The 22,956-nt window shown below is 45.1% G+C and overlaps 1 protein-coding gene across 4 annotated transcripts in view; it reads left to right on the forward strand.

The window, feature by feature from the left end:
* Positions 1–7,202: 7,202 nt before the first annotated feature.
* Positions 7,203–22,956, forward strand: part of LOC117204639 (visual system homeobox 2-like) — a 50,625-nt gene continuing 34,871 nt past the window's right edge. For 3 of the 4 annotated variants that reach the window (XM_033442200.1, XM_033442202.1, XM_033442201.1), the window contains exons 1-2: positions 7,203–9,491; positions 19,457–19,498. In XM_033442200.1, the coding sequence (XP_033298091.1) occupies positions 9,026–9,491; positions 19,457–19,498 (508 nt within the window). In that variant the 5' untranslated portion in view covers positions 7,203–9,025. The remainder of the gene's footprint in view (positions 9,492–19,456; positions 19,499–22,956) is intronic. The other variant, XM_033442203.1, reaches the window with a different exon arrangement.

Raw genomic sequence — 22,956 nt, forward strand, 5'->3', positions numbered from 1 at the left:
TCTCTCTCTCTCTCTTTCTCTCTCTATTCTCTGTACAACAGACTTGTCTATCTGTGTGTACGTGCGTGTGCAAAGTCGACGAAGCTTCTTCATGGAAAAACGATCCTTAAAGTTTAATATTTAACGAGGGCTCGCTTTCTCCTTTCGTTGGTATAGTAGACGGTCGTATTACTTCGCGATCAGCCCGTTGAAAAAGTTGTATTACGTAATTCCTTTTGAAGGCGTATCCGGTGCGCTATTATAAGGGCAGCCGACGCGCGACCGCGCTCTCTCTTCGTACTTTGATAAATTCCAGAATATTCGTCTTGGAGCACGTCAACGGGTGACTCTTGCCTCGCCGATCAAAGGATTAACTTGCTCCGATTTCAATCGCTGTCGCGATCCTCTGCGGATTTTTCGATTGAAAAATGCAAGAGATACGTACTCCCGTGTGCCGTGTTAAAAGGGAAACGCGCCTGTTAAGCCGAACTTTATCGCACCTAAGGTAAAAACGCCTTGCAAAAGGGAAGCGGGTAAATAAAGGGATTTGAAGGAAGATGCTGCTCTGTTGTTTTACTCGCCGGCCTCTTTGAGATTTAGCGTAAAAATCGACCATAAACGTTTGAAATCGATCGGCTTGTCTTCGTGTGAACTTCCGTTTCTGTTCCTTCGTAAGACGAACATTCCGTCGCTATGGGCTTGACTGTTGTGTCTCCGATGAGAAAATTTCATGTTTCATATTTAAACAATTTCCACTATAATAAAAAAGGAAAGTAGACAGAGGACCGAGCAACGTTTCAATGCCAGTTCTAAAAGTATATTTCATTCGGAACGTTTTAAAGCGCGAACGAATTTCGGCGTACGATCATTGCGAGATAGAAATGTTAAAAGCAAGCTATTAAATCAATTTCGCGTTTGTTCCCGTGAAAAAGCGCGCGCTAAAGTATTTATAATAACTCGATGATGCCGGGTGAGCGCAATGGACGATTAACGGAACGGAGTTGGGGGTGGACTGGCATCAACAATGATCAACAAATCACGTCTTTTTATAGTGCGGCGAAAATCTTATCCGTTATGGTATTATAGAACAAATAACTTCTAAAATCGTAGGTACGATGAGGCCAGCAACTTGGACGTCACTTTTCACCACGGAAAAGGTATTCATTTGTCGAACATTGAAGGGATGTAAATCGTGATTTTTGTCGACGAAAATGCTTGCGCTCGTAGCACCGAAACGAGTGTCCTGCGAATGTTTCCGTACACAAAGGGTGTATGGCGCAATTTGACTGTATTGTAAAGTCGTGTGACGACGACGCGGCGTCGATCTTCGCGATACAGCCGAGTGCGGACGCGCAAAATGGAGCTCCGGAAGATGTCAGGGAATATTATTTTCCTCCGGAAGGAGAGAAAGAATTGACCGGAATTCAGTTCGATTCACGGCACGCAGACGGCAGCACGTTCAGAATTACCGACTAGATGTATGCTGCCATCTGTTGCGACCCTCGGGAACTTTGAAATTCACCAGAGATTTTGGAAAAAGTTAGTAGATTTTTCAAAACGCGTTCTCCTTACGGCAAGCAACCATTCCCTCGGTATACGTGTGATTATCGATCGCGATTAGGCTTCGTTTCAGGCTGCTTAGATCTCTCTAATCGCTGCCGTCAAGATGGTTTCGTAGGAAGGAAGCGGTGGAATTTCTAATTCGAGTTATGATTCAATCATAGAATATTTCTTTGAAAATTGGCGTAACGATCGACGATATTTTATTCGAACGCTGCGACAAATCTGTGCAATAGGAATGTCTCGTATTATCGAAGCAAGTAAATCGCCGATTGTATTAAATGTTCAATAAATGTTTGACAAATATTTGAAACATGAAATACTGGTGAGATTTGCTAGACAGAAGTAAGCGGATACGTCTTCTTGCTGCGCCTCTTGTCGGATCACCTTGTTTCTCGTTTCACAAAGGAGAATGCACTTCCGCGCGTCATTTAGACGCATTTAATGCAACGCATCTATCCAGAGAACCAGAATGAGATACCACGGCGCCGGTCAGAGCATTGTGAGAAACTCGAGTGGCCGTGGATACTTAAAGGCTCATGGAACGAAGATTAAGAGAAGGACTACCAGTTACAGGCGATGACTGGCTGACTTTTTTGAGAGGCAGAAATTATCTTGTCGTCTTTCTGACGAGCCCTGGGTGGTCCACGTTCGTCCTCTCGGAATACCACGAAACATTGCTAACCGTTAATAAGTTGTCGGAAGAAATGTGTAAGAATCAACGATATAAAAGAATCAATGTGTGAATTTTTTGAGAAAAGGTGCAATTTACTGTCTGATAAGGGTAGTTTGTATTCGGAACACGTTGTGAATAGACATCTTACGTGTTTACAAGTAACACAGATTTAGAATGCGTTAACTTATAAATAATCTTGATTCCATACCTGCTAAATATTTCCTTCCACCACCGTTACGCGAGAGAAGATGCGTTAATTCTTCGGTTTACACGCAACAAACTTCACGACATTTGCGTTATTTGTCATTAACTGCTTAACACTCCGATCTTCTTTTACGTTTAACGTACAATTACCAATGGCAAGCAGTCTCCTCGCGAGAGACACGATAATTTCTATCCAGCAGTGATAATCTTGAGCGACGTGTAGGTCCCGAGTCCACCGCCGTAGGATCAGGATCAGCAGATTTTAATGGCGTCATATCGTTCGCAACAGTTATTCAACTTAAGGACGGGCTAAGCCGAAAGAGATCTAGCTCGTTCGAAGACGTTCGCGAAAAGAGAGAGAGAGAGAGAGAGAGCAGGAGAGAGAGAGAGAGATTGGATAGCAGTCGTCTTTCCTTCGGAAAAGGATACTTAGGATTAATCAGGAATGCTGTAATTGAATTTAACATCCGAATTGAGTATTTTCGCTTACAAAGAGCCGAAAGAGAGTGAGTGGGAGGAGGGACGGAGAGGAGCATCAACGGGGGGAGGGGGGGCACGAAGGAAGAGAGGTGGATGGTTTGAAGGAGCGGCAGAAAACGAGGACGAGCTGTGTAATTGGAAAAGCTTCGGATTAACAATTTTGCAGGACTCGGCGAAAATGTTCGGGAAAAGAGGATTGCCGGAGCAATGAGATCCTTTCGTTCGAGTTTGCAGGTAGGAAACGCGGCCGACGAAGGGCACGGTCGCCGTTTGCCGATGTTAGAAGTGGGCCTCTTCGAGGAAACCGGGTTTCAGAAATTAATTTACCGGCATTATGCATCGATCGGACTCACTGAGGCTACGTTACGCGCTCTTCGAACGGCGGATCATGGTATTGTTCGAACATCGTGCTATTCAACTTCTAGAAAGTATCGTAACCGGTATCGTCGCTACAAGTTTTAGATAAATAATCGTCGATTCGTACTCATCCTATTGTCATTGACAAACGTAATGCTTACTTAAACATCGATCTCTTCTATGCGGAATAAAATAGCTGAAAAGGTGAAATAAAATAAAGAATGAATTCAAAATACATTTACCGTAAATCGGAAAAGTGTCTCTTAAAGATTTTTACTATCTCGTAAAACCTGCCGGCAGCGTTCGGCACGTTCGTGATCAACGCAACGAAATGGGAGCTTTCGAGCTACAGTTACATCGTAATATCACGAAATTTCGAGGTTCCTAAAGCATTGCGACTAATTTCATATTTCCCGGCGGCGCTCGTCTCAAATTTCCTCTCGTGCGGGGATAAATGATCTCGACTACTATCGTAATTAGATAAATTAACAGAGCGTGAGTTGAGGCAGCCTTGTTCCTGCGCGGAACACACACACGTTACGGGAACGAGAGTGGTTTGAGGTCTAGTTATCCGGAACTAGGATCGCTGCATAGTGCATCGACTAATTGTAAATAGCGCGAGCCGCGAAATAAACGCCCGTTAACTCGCTAACAAAAGGAATTTAATCAATTTGCGATATACGTGCTTGCACAACGATATTTCCTTCTTTTTGTTTCATCGTGTCTGCTCGTTTTTGCCTCTTCCTTCTTGCGTTACGATTGTTTTAAAATACATTCCATTTGTTGCTCGCTTTATTATACATTTCGAAGATCAATTACGTCTCGCGTAACACCCTGTATTCGCTCGAACGAACTTCGCGGAATATTTTCGCCAAGTTCGCGAGCATTAATGAGCGGCAACCTCAAAATTTGCAAATTTCAAACGAGCCAAGTGCGACGATGTTCGACCAGCCTTACCACGAGGTTCGTAACCTCGTGTTTTTGGTTATTCCAACCATCGTGTAAATATTGCAAATTATAACGACATTTCGCCAACTTAATCTACGCCCTGAAGGGAATAAAAAAATCGCTCGTATTCAAAAAAAAAAAGTACGATCAGGGCGTGGATGCGTGTGCGCCCGGTTACCACGCCTGGAATCCTGTTGAAGGAGGCTTAAACCCGTGAAGAGTGTCGCGATCTGATCCGATGAAGATATTTACGCTTCCACGTATGGATGATACGTATGCACACCCTTACACGACCACGACTAGCACAATGCACTGAATTTAGAAGTACAATAATCCGTTAAGTTAAGAAGCAAGCAAGTACTTGATCTGTACAGTCGTTGAAGAGCGCAGCAAACGGGGACCCCTTTTCCTACTACGCTAGCTCACCACACTTAAATCCAAGCATTTTTTTCAAATCTTACGAAATTCCGCTGGTAACACGGAGTAATTGCAATTTGCGGAATCCACAGGCTTCTTGAGCCTCGCGCTATTTAACCCGTTGGATGATGCCGTTTGAGTGAACGATGATGCGGGTTACACGATCGTGGAACACGAAATCACGAGTCGCTAAAAGAGTTACAAATCACTACGAGCATTTTGTACGTAGTTTTATGCGTGCAATCTATCTTTACGATTCTCTTACGAACAAGTCATTTTCCTATATGGAAGAGAACAAGCTGATTGAAATAAGTCGAAATCAAGATTATATTTTACAATACGATATTGATATCAAAACTCTGTTATTCGAAAATTGACCATCGTATATTTTGCACGGAAATTTGTTCCACAAAATAGCACTGCTGAAAGTGAACAATAATCTGTTAATATAAGGAACAAACAAATGAGACTGGAAACGAAGAGACTGTTCTTATACTTCTCCTTAGCTGAAGAGATGAACGCAAGAACTCGGAGATATTTTACTGAAACAAAGCATCGTGCACAAAAACCATCTTTTTCTTTCTCAGCCTTTTGCTTCTCGCACTGCAAGAAGATGGGCGAGTTTTTCGCCGATAAAAAGACCATCTCAGCATCGGTATTATGCTGCTTTGGAGCTATCGCTGACAAACGTTAGACGAGTATAAATGTTCGCGTGGGGTTTTTCATCTTAAAATGCGAGTGATATCAATTTTCTCGCAAAGTTTCTGACTTTTCTTGTATTTTTCATTCAGTCTTTCTACTTATTTAATCTTCCTCCGTTGCATTATGTACTTAGCGATTTATTTAATCATTTAGTGTAGCTTATGTTGGTATAATGAAGTTGCTAGTTAACAAAATTTACATGTTAGGACGATACTTCATTGAAGATTTCCATTAAAAAATTAGACCTAAACCGCAGGTAAGAAAACGTGAAAACCTTTGTTTCGTGGAAGCATCGTACAAATTTAGGTATTGCACATTCTCTCTACTTAGGATATTTTTTAAATTTCATTATATAATAAGATGAGAAACCTAAAGAACCAATAGTACAAAAATAAGATAGTGTAACGTGTTTACGACGAAGAAAAAAGAAACATGGAGATGGATAGATCGGAGCGTAGGTAGAGGAAGAAGACAAGAAGCGAAAGAAAAGCCTCGTTTCCGAAAAATAGCTCAATTTCGAGCGTGGATCCGACCACGGGGCTCGGTAGTCTTTCGAAAAAATTCCCTCCGACACTATCGGGAAACTCACCGCCGAAGATCATGACTTTCCACACCCTTTCTGTGTTCTTACGGACGCACCACCCCGCCTCACCGTCCACCACCACCTTCAACGCCACCAGCACCACCACCATCCTTCTCAAGTGGAATTGGCGGTGTTGAGAGTCGCGAAAGGCATCCGAGGAGAATAGACCTTAAGTCGGACGGCCTTAAGGGCGTGTTTCCCCTGTCTACTATGGACGGGTTGAGTGATAAATCGATTTACGTTCTGGCCAATGAGGGTTGAAAGTGGTGCTTTCTGATTGGCCCGTTCTTAGACCACACCCCCTTCGTTAATAAAGGTTCTAAGCGAAAGCCAGTTTCACTGTGCCACAATTTTTCTCAGCGGATCTTTACTTCAACTTGGGCAACGTTGGATGTTGAAACCTGCTCCAAGAGCTTTCCAATCGCATGTACGACCATATTTTGATCATCACGATATCCTTTTCGTTCCGCTATCGATCGGCAGAAGTAATATACAAGTGCAAGATCGTATTTAGTTTTCAACAAAGCATCGTACGCGATATAGATTAATCGATATACCAAACCGCAGCAGATTCGAATGCCTCGATCAAAAATTCTGCTCCGGTTCTACTCTACCTGACAATTATAAACACGAATCTTTCGCATTCGAGTTGCGCGTAATAAAATTTCGTTAAACCCGATACTGATCAGCCAATTGCCTTTCCGTAATAAAGTGTACAAACTTTATGTCACGGCCGTCGCGTTCATTTGTCTAGGCAGCAAAACGTTGAGCATCACGGGTTGAATGTTCGCGAGAGCTAGGAAGAAGCGGGATATCTTTGCGAGTTAAGTTCGAAACTCCAGATCAAGTTCTTTTCGCTGTGGTAAACCGGTCTGTCGTAGGCGTAGCCGGTTGAGGCGTTGACATCGGTAGACCCCACCTTCTCGTTGGTAACTAGGGCTATGTCTACCCGGCTGGCCGTCTCAAAAAACCGACCAATCCGCGATGCGAGACGGCCACTGTCGGCGCGTAAAGTAGCGGAGGCGCCTTTGTTGCAAGGGGTCGACGAGTGCTGAAAAGAAGGGCTGAGAGTGGGGTTGTATATGCATCGAGCAGAAAGGGAGGCAGGCGGTGACGAAGGGGAAGGGATCGTTCACGCGAGAGAGAGAGCAAAAAGGAGGAACGCAGAGAGAACGAGAAGGGTAGAGGGGGCCAGAAGTGTCGGAGGGGGTGTGTGGGTCGGGTAAACGCCACCCTCCGCGAAAGGGTATATGTGTGGGTGCGTATACGGCGCACAGCCGCCCCCAGGGGTTTCCCTTCTTCGTTGGCTGCCGCGCAGTCGAGCAACCCTGTGCTGCTCGGCAGCTCAGTTGCCCATCGCCGCGACGACGACACGGTTGCGCCACGACGACAGTCAGACGTTAACGTATCAGGGCTACTCCGAGAGTAAACACGTTGCTTCTCTTATCTGACGCGTAATTTGATTCGTTCGGATCGAGTTTCGAGGGACCAGCAACGCAAGGAGATCCAGCCATCAAGCACAGTCATCGGTTGAAACTCGGCACGCGAATCCACGTAGTTTAGTACTGGCCCGATCTTGAGTAGCCGCGGTGGTGCTGTCAGTGAACTGGCTCCGGTGAATCCGACGGTTCTTTTTCAGTGCGCAATTTTTAAACGAACACTAGGAAGCGAGAGAAGAGCTGGAAGTAGCGGGAGTATCTACGGTGTAAGAAGCTAACGAAGAGTATGGAAAAGGAATCGAAATCGGTCGCCGGACGTTACTCGTGATTCCTCGATTATCGTCCGATTCGTCTTGTATGAGGTACCGGCGGAAGAGTTTCAATGCACGAGTGCCTTTCCAGTTCAGTAAAGGATTTAGCAGAGGCGAGGAAGACTCTGTTGTCCTTGAAATTCAATCCCCACGCGAGGAGAATGAAAGAAAGCGGTTCCACGAATTTCCATGCGCATCGCTAAGGTCCAACCAGAGTTTTGTTCGGTGGCAAGAAACGATGAATAAGCCCATCACGTGCTATCTGGAGCTTGAATAGAATTTCTGAACGAAGATAAGGTTCTAATTGTCTTCGAACGAGTTCAGTTTAACGAACAAGTCTACCGGTCGGTACTCGAGGAGCGATGAACGCAGGAATCCGTACCTGATCACAACGAAACCACCATTCAACGAAGAGACTAGACGAAAGTGTGAGGTTAAACGCGTAGTTTCTAGACAGTAGATGTGTTAAAGTGTGAAACGAAACACGGGATAATACGGTTGCACCGAAAACAGGAACCGAGTTGTTTCTCGAGTCGCCGCTCAAGTTGCCGTCGCTCGCTGCAAGCTGTCCGGAGTTGCTTCGCTCGACGGATCGCTGGCTTCTACCTTTACAACGAAGATAAGTTGAAAACACGTTACACTAAGCACTGTAATCATTCTCCACGATCGACGAATATTACTTTTGGACACATTTTCAATGATGGAGATTTATGAGAACACTTAGGGCCGCTGACAGGTCCATCAGTCGGTTTCTTCATTTTCGTACGAACGAATACCTCTTATATTTCGCGATATCAACTGAACTGCTCAATTAGTAATCGCTTCGTAGCAAGCCTATAATAAGAATAAACTCCTAGTGATTTCCGAGTTGCTAAAGCTATTGAAAACTATGCGACTGCTCGCCGCAAACCGTCGGATCTCGAGCAAGCGTTATGTCAAGGCCTAGCAACGATAATAGCTTCGTTCTTTTCTATTCGTTTCTTTGACTATACAAATGAATCAGTCTGCGATTTTTAATCCTCTGTAATCATCGTGTACGGTTACGACAAAGCCCAACGAATTCAGCCTTTCCGTTCGAGAGTCTCCAACAGCAGAATCGCTTATAAACAAAGTTCCTAGCAATCGAGACGTTACCTCGAGACGAAAGAGCAACGACAAACTGTTCAAACTTGTAGCGTGGAATAGTCGAGTAACAGCGCAGGCGAAACGAACAACGATCTCCTTCAAACTTGTTGTTTCAACGAGTTCAACCGAAGATGCTCCATTGACGGGGAGAACAAGCAAAGGATCAAAACGTATAGCATTAACGATAAGTCGTGAGAGAAGAATGTCGTTTTGAGCCGTTAGAATAATCAACAAAGACACAAAAATGCCGCAGCGATCGCCGTTTGCGATCCAGGAGCTGCTGGGGCTGAATGGTACCGGAAACGGAAGCGGTACCGATCGCGGTTCACCTCAAGGATCACCGCCGGCCGGCGTCTCCGCTGTTTCTTACGCGCCTACGGCGCCTCATCACAAGTTATGGGACTACATGCCTAGCTTGACGAATCATCTGGGCAATCTGGGGAATCTTGGGAATCTGGGCAACCTCACGGCCTCGCGGATGGCCTATCTGAATGCGCAGGCGGCCGTCGCGGCTGCCTTCCTGCCGCCGCCCCACCCCCACCCTGCACACCACGTACCGCATCATCAGGTACATCAGCCGGGACAACTTCCGGCTTCACCGGCCGGTGTCAACGTGCATCCGGGTGCACACGCGCAGCACGTACTTCCGGGTACCGCAGTTACCACGAACCATCATCAGCATAGTCCGACTCAGCACACGCCACCCCATGGTGAGTTGATCCTTCGTATCATTTCTTTCATAGACATCGACTCAGAATGCGTTCAACAGTAGATATACATATTCAATTAGTAAAGCTAATTAGGTTTGATTTCAGTTGAGAGATCGTTTATTGCACACCAGGTGCATCAATGACCGTAAATTTGGCGTGAATGAAGATTTGTGAATATGCTTGTTTATAACGACAAGTATTAGTTGAAAAGATTGTCATAATTACAATTATTACAAATTATTACAATTATTACGATTATCATTAAGTCTTTCGTCTTATCGGTGCAGTTCAAAGCGATGGAAATTGCTGGATAATGATTTAGAGGCATGATTATCGTATCCTTACCTTAATTCATAAATTTGTTCGTTACCCGACAGTTTTATTGACATAAAATTGCATCGTTAATACCGAAGGTGCTGCGTTACGTTATTAACGTTCCTTTTGAAAGAAACTGTAGCCCTTTCACAGGAAAACGGTCCTGTCGCGAATTTCTCATTGCTTATTTCCAACGAACTTGGACGAATGACGTTCTGCCGCGTGGCGAGCGTAATGCGTCATTATCATTAAAACTCGCCCCGTTTTTTATAGATGACGATTAAGATGACATTGTTTCCGTCAGATCGTTCCGCTCGCGAGGCGTGGCCCATTGTGCTTCGACAATTATAACCGTACCATTTATTCCACGAATGGAGCCTCTAACTGTTTCTTTCATTTGGCGCGAGGAGGAGAAGGGGGGCCGGCGAAGAATTGATAATTAATTTTACACAAACCGTGCGCGTATTGTGGCCGAGTAACAAGCAACCACTTCGTTCAATCTTAACACATTCGTTAAGACCTACATCTTGGCGAGGCAATCCATAGAAACGGATGCCGTTCAACGGAACAAGGTTCGCGTCTCGGCGGTGCCGCGTTGTTAGCTGCTCTCTCGCACCTAGACGCGAATTTTACAATAATAGTAACCTGAACTTTTAAAACGAAAGGACGGGAACGCGTTTGCTACGCTGCCTATACAAGCCGTACTTCCTTTTAACACGTTGCTCCTTACACTGCCCTAAGCGGCGGCCAAGGAACAAGAAAGAACCGAGAAACCAATTAAAACGCAGCCTCGAACCTAGCCATTGATTCTGCTGCAGTTAACGAACGTTGTAACGCGTTCATCAAGCGCGATACGACGATTCATTCGCCCACAAGCATCGATACATCGTAATAAAGCATTGATCGGCAATCATCGGGATTGCGTTTCAATCTTTAGACAAGGATGAACCCACGACCCTCGCGTGTCACGAACGTTGAAGTAAATTAATAGGCGTATCGTCGTCCCACCGTGAAACGAGCACTTAACGTGCCACTTACGGCTATCACTTGATAGAGAGCCACTCAAGATCGTGTTACCGAAAATTGACGCGCAACTTTCTTATATATCCACGTGCAAACTCTACTGTGTTGCGAGTTTTCGCCCAGTTTTGGGGAAACCGATGAGATCTCGTCAGCTGACCGACAGCTTCACGCCTCGTGAAATCAATTCGTCGATTTATGTACAAACAATTGGGCCTTGCTTGACCAGCTGCCACAAGATATCGAGTAACTACACTCGAGGAAATCGAGTGCCAATTCCCCGAATCGAGATTTACACAAACACGAAACACGGTGAGTTCGGAACAGCAAAAAAAAAAAAAATTGCTGGCTGTTCTTCGAGAGATTAGCGTCAGATGAGTCGGACAGAAAGAATAAGGCAAAGAAAGAGGGTAGCACTGGGGTGAGTGCACTGTGGGAATTGAATATTTTTGTCAGAATAATCCCCAACGTTATGAATAATTAGTGGTATAATGAGTTGAGTGTTGGGCAGACCTGCAATGTCTCACCAAAACACAAAGAACCTCGACAAAACGTAAAAATGGCCGCACTCCGACAAACTGTTCTCAACCTGCGCGGTCTAACCCTTCGTTTCATTTACTTGAGAATTTTTCTCTTTTAATTATTACAGTCGCTATCCTTTGGACTACCTGTTTATAGAATAATCAGAGAAGAAAATTATAAAAACTACCGACGTTCGTTTGTTTAAAAGATTTTTAGTAGTCAAGTAATTGACATTAAATCATTCTAAATTAATTCAGTTCCTTAAGTAGCAGGCAATGATTGCTAATAGAAATTATTTAAAACCCTGATATAGTATCGAAATCATTCGATAAAAGGCGGAAAAAGTTTTTTTTAAAGCTGTTATTACAGCAATAATATGGTGTCTCGAATAGCGTGTAGATTTTATCCGTATAACGAATTTTTGAGAACGATTTTCGGGTGTCGGGTTCCCGGTGCAGCACAAAGGATCTGCCCTTCCATTCAAACGTCACTCTAGCACCTCGTCTTACAGTACAGCATTTATTTGGCGCACTTCATTCGTTCCTTTTTGTCTTAAATCTTGGGCAGACTTAAAGACGAGAGCACAGACCAGCCAACCGCTCGATTTGTTCTCGATAATAATTATATCGATCGCTGTGAGATCGATTACGCGTCGTGACGTTAACAATTTCGCAGGATCTGTCACGTGGAACAGCCCTCTAAGGCCGTTTGGCTCGGTCGTCGATTAAGAATCTTTTGTTCCTTGGGCATAATGGATTCTCGAGCACGAAAATTCGAGCCAAAGAGGCTGGATGTTGTATACTGTACGCTTTACAAAAATAATGAAAAATATACAAAGAATATTTGTTACTCGAGTATATTTTGTATGCGTGTAGCATACGTAGAAATAGGTAAGAAGTTTATAATATTATATTTCCTAGATTAAGCAGTAAATGAACGATAGTATGAGGCGAAAAGTATTCCAGGATGGTAAATGGCGTATGATCGATTCGCTTGGCACAGCGTTAATCGGTAGTAGGAAGGAAAGAGGGTCGGAATGCAGGAACTGTGCGGATCGTATTGTCTAAAAATTCCGAGATTCGCGCCGGTTCGTGTCGAGGCTTTGCCTTTCCAGTGGCTTGTACAGGAGCTTGTCTCTCCTCTCGCTCCGCTTTTTTCGGTTCGTTTGAAGTTGGCAATCAACTAGATTGCCTATCAACGCCTGAGAAGTCTCCTTGCACACTCCCGTCGGTCCACTCCTTTTCTTGCTCCCACACTCTCTCGCTCACTCTCACTCCCTCTCCTTCTCTATTGCACCCTCACACACGGCCACGCGACAACGTTGTTCTTCGTTTATTCCCTCCACGCTGCGTGCTCGTTTCCACCCGCAGCGATCTTGTGCGCTTTCGTGCGGCACGGCGCCTCGATTCTTCCTTCCCTCGTTTCTTCCCCTTTTTACATCTTTCTCCTACTTTCTTTCGGCCCACCCCCTTCTGCCCCTGCCACATCCTTTCTCTCATGCTTGATATCGTCCTGGTAACACATCTCCGAGGACCATTCCGCAAAACGTGCCGCAATCGGTCCTCCATTGTTCCTGTGTACCCCTTTCATCCAAGGCACTGGGAAAATGTGTAGGTTCTTAGGCCGTTTCTGTTCGAAGGATTCCCGATTGTAATCGTTGACCATTATTTTATGGACAGGGAACTTTCCATTGAGAGATGTTAGAGTCATTATTAGTCCCTGTCGCAAAAGCGATCACGAATACGGTACATCTATGAGAATCGTAGAGAAAGAAGAGAATTCTCGCGTTGATTTGTCACGCCTCTGACAGAATGGTTTCTGGCGGAAAGTCGAGGAACGATAGGAAAAAAGAGAGGAACTCTGGACTAGCCGAGGAGAGCGCGGAGGAGCGGGAGTAGGTGGGCGGTTGGCGATGGTGGAAGCACGGATAAGGGGTGCGGCCTGTAGGCGCAGGTCGATACTGATTAGTACTTCAAAGCGGCTTGAACGCGAGCCCCACGCGCTCCGACATCGACGGTGGATTTGTGACAAAGCAAGCGCCGCCACTCGAGCAAAAAATCTTGAACAAATTAGCGGATTATGAATTCGCTCGGCTTTGTTTTCAGGAAAGTGGTTGCAGACACGTATAAGAGGCTCGCGACACAAATACCTAGCCAGCCCTCCGTTCGTCCATATTTCCGCGTGTTTCGCGCTTCTGTCTATGTGTACGCGGCCGATTTTGCGCGATCACGTGTGCGTAAGAGTCGCTGCAATTCAAATTAGCCCATTACGCTCGTCGGAAACCAATACCGTGCGGTCCAGACACGAACCGTGAACGGTTTCTTCGACGTCTCCTACACGGTGTTCCTATTCAAAGAGCTTCAAAACGTTTGGCTAGTCGTTCAACACTTGTTACAGCATTGTAACTTTCGTACTGAAACTTCTGCCTTAGTGTCACGTTTCTGAAAAGTCCGGTATAGTACGAAATGAAATATCGGCAGATGTATTGAATATATATAAGTATATGGATCATAGTTAATCGATTTACCTCGAAGAAGAAATATATCGCGGACCAGCCATCTCGTCCGGTAGGTTATGCAACTGTGAATGCAAATTAAACGAAATTAAACAGTTAATTAAAGTACCGGCACCCTCTAGGAGAAGTTAATTGAGATTCTTGGGAGATTTGTCGCGCGGAATGTCTTAATTTAGTCCCTTAAGCGCCCTAACTCGCCTTAACAACTTAGAATAATTGGATAACACTGCCAGGGCGCACTCAACGTCAGAAGTAGGAAAATTCAGTCTCTCGTCTCGGAGAAGCGTCTTTTTCTTTTCTTCCCTTTTATTTTTCTACCCTTTCCTTTCTTTTTTTAACACGTCAAGATGTTCATGTATACTTGTTCACAACGATATTCTCTCGCGTGCCTTAATTTCATTTATAGTAACTTGTACAAGCTTTTACTACGACCGTAGAAGTTACTTTTCCTTAACATGTCTTGATCGAAATAGGAAATAGGATACCGATAGATATAGATATAAGCATCTTCCACGTGCGAAACAGCAAATTCTCGTTTTCCCATCGATCAATTGGCCACAAATTCTCGTGGCTCGGTCAGGAACAAGTTTATCTCATTGCACTCTGGTCGCGGTGTCAATCATACGACCCTCTCTTGTCTAATCGCATAATCCGCTCGAATAAATCAATCCAGGAAATACGAGGAAAATCTCTTCTCTCTATACTTCTCGCCTGCTTGCCTGCGGAAAATACTAAATTGCTGTTCGACGTAAATCCAAAAGTAGTCGCTACCTAACAAGATAGCAACGCAAATTCTTCTTTGATAATCATGTATTTGTCCAATATACATAGTATGATCGTAACTACGAATTCCGATAATGTTTCGATTCAATCGATAATGTTTACGTACGAATAAAACCGATCAACGCGTCAAATAGCGGAGCTGGAAAGTGAAGCCGAGTCCCCATCTATCTCATCGACGTGGTCGTTACTTAATTATTTAATCTCACGATATGGTACATCACGGCATCGTCATCAGCGGAAAATCCATCGATAGATTATCGACAGACAAACGATATCCATCTATCCCCCTGACAAAATCAGACACGCTAACAGGCTGGGTAAGCATGTTCCACCATAGCGTAAACTCGTCGGAATTATTTCAAGGCGGTACGTACACGTAGACGATGGTGGTTGGTAGGCGACTATCAATCGGCCTTTTCGCGGCTGCTACTCACCTCGTAAATTTTCACCCTTTGACACGCGCCTAATACGAGCCCCTTTGGGGGCTACAAGCTCGAGCACGGTTGCCGCTGTGTTACGGCTATGCTGCCGGCCGACGTGGCTGCCTAACCCCTCGGGAGCTGCGTTAATGAAATAACACGGGAATTAGTCTCGGACATTACCGGCAAACTATGTCCATTACCACGGGCCCGCGCGCGTACACTGTACCGTGGAACTTTCTACTCGATATTCCACAGTATTTCCGGCCATCGTTTCTGCAAATCGTGACCAAACCATACGACGGTATCGCTAATTAGCAGGACGCGATCGCTGGACTCTGGTCGAGACTCGGTGACTTGATCGATGTACCCACCGAAATTAAGTGGAAATTGAGTGTAATTGTAATTATCGAGTATCGGTTTGTAACGCGGCTCGCTTTCGACGTCGGTCATGACAGAGTGATAATCCGGATCAATAGTGGTTAACATCGAGCGTACGTTCGATTAACTCGAGACGATGGCGCGTCACTGGGTCAAAGTAATTGAAAATACTGGCCAGCTTTCGAGACTTCGAATCGATTACGCGGTCTTGGCTCTATGCTGCATCACGTCCCTTTCCTCCACGTGCACGTAACTAATTTCATACTCTGGCTGAAAAGTAGGAGGCGTATATAGCGCTCGTCAACGAGCCTCTTTTGTCCCCGCGGAGGTCCCTTCAAGAATTCTAGCGTAAATCTCGCTACGTCACTCGGTTCTTTGTAATTCTTTACTTTCTACCTTTGCATCGACCGCGAAAGCGGCTCCGGTGCACGGGATAGTTAAATTCGAAACAATGAAAACCGCTAATTGCTATATTTTCTCAAGACGATGTGACTGAAATCGCACAATTGCGTGGGTTTGCAGCTACAAAGAGATCGACGAAGGAGATTTTCGCGCGGAACGGTTGACCTCGAAACTGAGCAGTGTAAATCGACGCGTAAAGGGACAAGGCGTTGACGCAGAGTATCGCGTCGCGCTCGCGCGTCTAACTATGGATGCGCGCGCGTACAAGAGCTCGCGTAGCGTCGTGTACGTGGCGTTCGTGTATACCGGTGGCAGCGTGTACCGGGCTTTCAAGCGAACGACCGTAAGTCGCTCAAATTGGTATGGATTTCCAGTCCAACACCTCGATTGTCCCCTGTGAAGAGTGCTTCGCGAGCATACATGAATTCACGCCTCAAACACACGCGCGTCGTAGTCCTCCGCTTTCCCTCTCTCCGTCTCTCTTTCTCTGCCGGTACCCGTTCCTCTCCACGGTTTCTTGTTCCTCTCTTTCTCTCCTATAGCATCGTCACCCCGAGCTTTCTCTTCTCACTCTTTCACCCGTTCCGCGGACTCGCACCAGCTTTCTCGCACTGGAGAGGAGTCGCGAGCAAATCTTACCACTGCACTGCTATGAATGAGCACGGGAACACGCGGGTTCACATGCGTGTGCACGCGTGTACGTGCATAGCGCGGCAGCCACGAGGAGTCTTGATTGCGTGCCGGTGAATGCGTTTCCACCCGTTCTCTCTAAGTAGCAGCTCATTCCGCGATGCTTGCGCTCGCGACTTGGAAAACGAAGGTAGCTTCTCGTGGTGAAGCTCTTCGAATCTACGAGTGCGTACGTGCGTGCGCTCTGCGCGGTTTCACACTGCTGCACCGTCTTTCTCACCCCTGTCAATGGATCCCGCGATAGAGTTTATTTTTTACCTCCCGTTGACTCGCTCTTTTCACAGGCCGCCGCTATACCTCTCTTTTTTCTCTTTTTTTTTTTTTTTGCTATTTACATCGGCAATTATTTGTCAACCGTCGTTCAGTTAGCGAGACCGATTACAGAGTGCTCGTTATCTGGAGCATCAAGAATCGTCGCTGGACCACTCCAGGCCTAATTACTCATCTCGGGTTTTATTTAATTTGGTTACCTGTCACCAGTCCGGGGGCCATGAGAACTTTTCACGCACGCGGCCAACGAGTATACGATGCAAACGATAAACTGCGGGAACGCGTCACTGTTTGAGTTGACTCGACTCTGTTCAAGGAAATTATTTGTTGAACGTTCGGGACGCGTTCGAACCATGTTCCGAATGGACGAACGCGGGCGAAACATTCGATTTCAGGTAAGAAAGAGGTCCGTAAAGGAGGAGAGTAAAGAGAAGGACGTTTCTCAAGGAGTAACCACAAATCCTAGTATAATACTAATAGGCCCATAATAGAGTCAATAGGGCTTAGCCGCGCGACGACAATACGATCCTGTCAAAATACGCCGGGTAACACGAGACCTAGGAAGTGGATTTTTCTCAATGGAGGCCCCTGTCTTGTCACCAGTGGCGCGGGCCGTGCCACGTATTGTCGAGTTTTCAAAAAATCCGTAACCTTCCACCAATGTACACGATTGGGGTTTAAATTTCACCGTTGAGCACGGACACTGGATTCCGTGAAAGGCGGAACGAACGCAGGAAAACCAGGATAATACCGCAATATAATGCCTCGTGACACGCGTTCGTTTCGTACCATCAAGTGAACAGCACTCAGATCGCGATCCTGCGCCCCTAAAATGTATCCCATTCCATTTCTCGCGATTGTAGCGTGAAAAATGTCAGGATACGTTTACGACGCGTGGAACGAATAAAAGATTTTCCATTGTTCGCGTCTAACTGTGTTCGCTCGAACGAGTGTTAATCACCGTTGGAGTATCAACGAATCCCTGCTCCATATTTGCCATGGTCTCCTCGACTCTAAGGCTTGTTAAGTGCTCCGACGGTGGAGCATACTTTTCTGGGTTAATTTATCAAACAAACGCGCAAACTCGGCACAAGCTCGGCATCCCTATTTTAAGACGGCGGCTCGTTAAAGTCGTTTGAGGGTGGAGTTCCGCCACCCCCGTGGCCGCCAGCCACGACACAACTACAAGTACAACACCGCGGCGAGCCCCGGTGTCGAGCTGCCCATACACTTGCACAAAGTCGTGTTCCTGAAACGCGAACTTTGCGTTCGTATTCCAGACCCTCTGCCCCTCGTCCCTCTCTGCTCGCTCTTTATCGCTCCGTCGACTGGAGGCAACGAGCCCTAACCTTCTTAGGAACGCGAGAATCTTTTTCAACCCCTGTTTTTCAGACCCCACGAGCCATCCGTACCAACGGGAACGACTTTATTAGAAAATGGCCGTGGCGAAACGTCTTAATACGCGGACTTATTTTCATTCCAGGGGCCACCACGGTATCTGAAAAGGAGTTTAGTATCTGACTACCGCTACGCGAGTTTACCTGAGCGACCTTTTAGAAAATGGAAAAGCGAGCGGTCGTCAGCCGCAGGTGTCGACAAAGTGAATCAGAATCCCGTGCACGATTAACGGGCGGATTTGTTCTGTCGTGCGTTGGGCAATTAAATCCGCAGGAACGGCGGAACTAACGAGTGAAATCTCACGAGCGAGCAACGAACGAACGAACCAACCAACTCGCGAATACGAACCTCTGCGCCTGGCAAGGATCGCGCGGTTTTCAAAATTGCCTTTAATTACGAATATCGCTGTTGTGGTCTCGACACGAAAGCCAAGCTACTTGTCACTCGTTAAACGGAAAATTATGGAAACGCAATAATTAAGATCGTATGCATTTTCTCTGACATTATGCTACCGCCAATTTGCTGTTTTCAATCATGTACACTTTGCTCTTCAATATACATCTTTTTCTTCGAGCGATCAAAGTCCTAATCAAATCGATCTTTACACCGACGAAACGCGGAAGTTCGACTTTACGTTAAATTATAGTTACGCAAAAGCATCAACTCCTCCAATAATCATTTTAACGAGGTGACCCAGGTCACGTCTGGTCCCGTGCAAAAAAGACCGTTGTGTTTTTTTATGACATTTTAATTAATTAAATTACAGTTAATTCTGGTCGAATCATTAAGGGTAACGTATTCGAGTCGACTCGTGTATAGATATGCATATGTATATGATTCCCTCTCTGGATCCCAAAGGCCATTGAGGCCGGGTGAAAAATGTCTTACTAGGCACTAATGAAATAATTGTCGAGTTAATTTCGCGAAGTCGTTAATCAGGGTTGAGTCTCAAAGTAACGCTAGCATGTGCCACTCCTTCGAAATGTGTTTCACGGAATTCTAGTCAATTTCTAGTTAATGAAATTTCATTTCGCGAATATACCTGTTATATTTTATTTGGCGTAATTCTTTCTTTCTCTTACTTACCGAATCTTTCAGTCCTGATATTCGTAATAGATTATTATTGCGACGAATATTTTCTACCGTAATTCCCAACATGAAATATCCAACCAGACTTCTTATGAAACGTTCGAAATATTTTATAATTGCTTGCTTCTCACACCAATAAAGTAACGTTATTTCTGTTCCAGGTTTCTCTCAATCGAAGAGTTCGTTCTCGAATACCAGTCCAGGTAAGACGTTTCTTAATATACTTCGTTATGTAGGAACAAACGCAACATCATCCATACGATATCTTCGAAATTTGGTTGCCTCACAAATTCCATATGGTTGGGAAAATTTGCTTCTGTCCATAAACACGCGCAAACGACCATGCTGAGGTTATGACAATTTCGCTTGAGTCTCCTCTTGGCAACGCTGCTCCTAACCCGACAATGTTCGATATTTATCGCCAGTCTGATATACTTTCACGGAGCAAATATTAAGTTCCAAGGCGATTTGGCAGTCCGTGTGAAAAAGGAACGGAAGAACTTCGACAATTCCATTCCAAAACATGTTTTGAGTTACTCGAGAAGAAATTTATGATATAAAGTGGTAACAGCACGATGATTTACAAAAACGCAAATTTATGTTAGGATTTATAACGGGTATCTCGGTTGCCATGACAGGGCTAGATTGCTCATACGATGACGTCATGCGGCGAAGAAAACTGATTACGTATTCATACCCGCGATGATTCCGATTTTTCCGAGCCATTAAACCGTGCTTGCTTAACCCGCAAAGCGATGTCGTTCGAAACAAGGGACGACAGGTCGAAAATGATTTCCGTGTATCATCTTTGCGTCTAATGGGGCTGCGTTCCAACTTCGTTGCATGTACTTATTCCGCACTTAAAACGTTTCCAAAGCTCAAGAATATGTGTTAAAGATTTTCAGCGTACGAGCAATCGTTTATAATTTCGTTTAGTTTCGAGTTTTCTCGGCGACCCCAATATTAAATTTCTTGTCAAAATATTTCGGGAAATCGAGGGTGCATGCCACACCCTCCCCTATTCGAGCGCTAATCGGTAACGGGATACTTTCTTCTTCCCGAAATTTGATTCTATATCTACGCCCACCGTTAAAATCTAAATCGTTGCTCTTTGGACTGTGAATCGGGAAAATGTGGACAATATTCTTCGAAATCGTCTGCCGGACTAGTATTAAGATACCAGTCAATTAGAAAGAAACCCTCGTATTTAGGACACACGAATTTCCAACAAGAAGTAAAAATGCAACGGATCTGATGAAAGAACGAAAACGTACCAATTACGGGGAAGATTCTCAATTTCCTTGAAGGAAACGATCACGAGTCTGTGTTGAAAGTGCGTCGTTAAGAAGGAACCGTGGAAGATAGGGATTTTATTGGCCAGAATTTCCGTTGCGTCAGCAGAACGACGAACGGTTTGCCATCAGGATTACGAAGGATTCCGCAAGGACCGAGAGAGAGGCGTCCGTAACGAGCAGCTTCCCGACAGAATTGGTTGTTTTAACAACTGCGCGCCACTTTGAGCCCGCTAGGTAAGAGGACCTCTGTCGAGGGATGTGGAAAAGGGTACGAGCGAACGGGCGACGTGAGGGATCGGAGGCGGAGGCGAAGGCGGAGGCGGAGGTGGAGAAAGAGAGAAAATACGCGGTTTTCGCGAAGACACGGTGCTGAGGTACAAGCCGCTGCCGTAATAGTCCAATTTGCCGGCAAAGGAAAATACCGGAGGATTCTGGGAGCAAAAGGAGACTGGCATGGCTCCCGGGGTGGTACTAGCAACGCTCAGAAAAGCCGGCTGGAAAATTGGAGACGCGACGAAACATGGAGCAAGGGAGCCTTTACGTGGAGTATAGTTTCCGCTAGAATGCCACCTACTTTTCTACCAGCTTCGGTTTACGACCTAGCACGATGTCAATTACATATTGATAGTGCTGTGATAAAAAAAAGGAGCAGCCATCAACCCGTATGGGCAACAGTATTTCCGCGTGCCGTTGCACATTATATCGGAAATGTACAGCCCTGCAACTTCCAGCAAATTCAGTTATCTACAGACGACAAAATAGATTTGTTAGCTGGAATTGAATTCTAAATATTCGCAGATACTAAAAATGAAGGAAATTCTCTGTCACAAGTACCGATGCTCGAATAAAGTAAGGTAGAAAATCGCAGCAAGCAGACTGGAAATCATAGCGATGTAAATCAAAATCTTGAGAATTCGAATTTGGTCACAGATTTCAAATACTATCCTCTTAGCTTCTTTAAGCTATAATTTTATTCTTTGCGGCGATACGTCCTTATGGCATGAGAAAGGGTAATGAATTTTTTATAATAATAAGTGCGGTACAGTATTTTATAAAAATTGTATTAACCTACAGCAGGATGACTCTCGGCGATATATCGAGGGATAGAAAAACAAAAGTAGATTAATCAATATGATCCATTAAATCGCAAAAGATGTGATCCCTTATCATTCGTAGGATCGACTTATCGATTACAAGTAGCCAGATAGTTAGTAGCAAAATAATGAGGACTCATCGCGTAAATGGACGAAGAAACAGACAAGACGAACAATGGATGAACGAAGTCTACAGCCTCGGTACAAATATCAAGAAGCTCCCTGTTTCTACCGTCGCGTCGTCAGAATCTATCGAGCCCCCGAATGCTTCAGAGATTCATCATCACAAGATATTCCCGATGTCCGATCCAATCATCTTACTTTCCGTGCTATGATTTCGTCGCTCGAGTGATTAGCTGTCAGCGAGGCAGCAGGATTTTGCAGCAAATTGAGGAAAATGCGGAGAATGAAGGAAATATTATGTTATTACTCTGAATGGTGTCGGTAAGAATTGACGAGGAAATGGGTAAAGGAGCAAAGGAAGATAAATCAGATGTCGTGGGAAAATATAAACCACTTACCGTTTCTTCAACACGTCGATGAAGAAATAAAGTTGTAGTTGATGCTTCTGATTTATTGCTAAATAATGCATATCGGCAGAAAGGCAAAGAATAGCTAAAAAGGAAAAGGTATACGCACGAGAGGAAAGGTGAAAGCCGAAGTTGGGAACAAGAAGGGTCAAAGGGAAAGTAAAGAATATTTTTCTTCGATGGAAAACGAAGTGCACCGAAGCAAGAAGAAACCGGTGGTTGATTAATAGAACCGCTCGAGTCGGCACGGCGGCTTTGCAGATATTTTTGTCGTAAAGGGCTCGATTTCAAAGAGCACTACCGTTCAATGTGGAGCCGAACGTTGTTGACTGTTCGCGAAATAGTACGCGCGAGGCTCATTCGAGATCTCGAAAGTCCCCGCTGGCTATTACGATTGAAGAGTATTTGCCGGTGAAATCCCTCGGTCGAAGAGAAGAAAGTTTTCCAAGCGTGGATCGAAACAGGGGTAGAACTCGTGATGTCGCTCGAGAAAGACAGAACTCTTGGCCGAATATACTGGCAGGATTACTTTTTCCACAGTGGAACGTCGAGACGAGTGTGGCTGTTTCGTAATTAATTGTCACTCATCGTTCAAGAAGCGAAAGGAAGCTCGAGAAAACAATTTAGGTGCTTGCGAGAAAGTGTCGAAAAGAGAAGGGAGGAAGAAAGGGAAAGGGAAAGAGAAAGAGGAATCGCGAGGGTTAAGCGACAAAGGGGTTAACCAACGATTTCTCGATTCGTC

Source organism: Bombus bifarius, unplaced genomic scaffold (genome assembly GCF_011952205.1).
Source record: "Bombus bifarius isolate JDL3187 unplaced genomic scaffold, Bbif_JDL3187 scf7180000007979, whole genome shotgun sequence".
Lineage (NCBI taxonomy): Eukaryota > Metazoa > Arthropoda > Insecta > Hymenoptera > Apidae > Bombus > Bombus bifarius.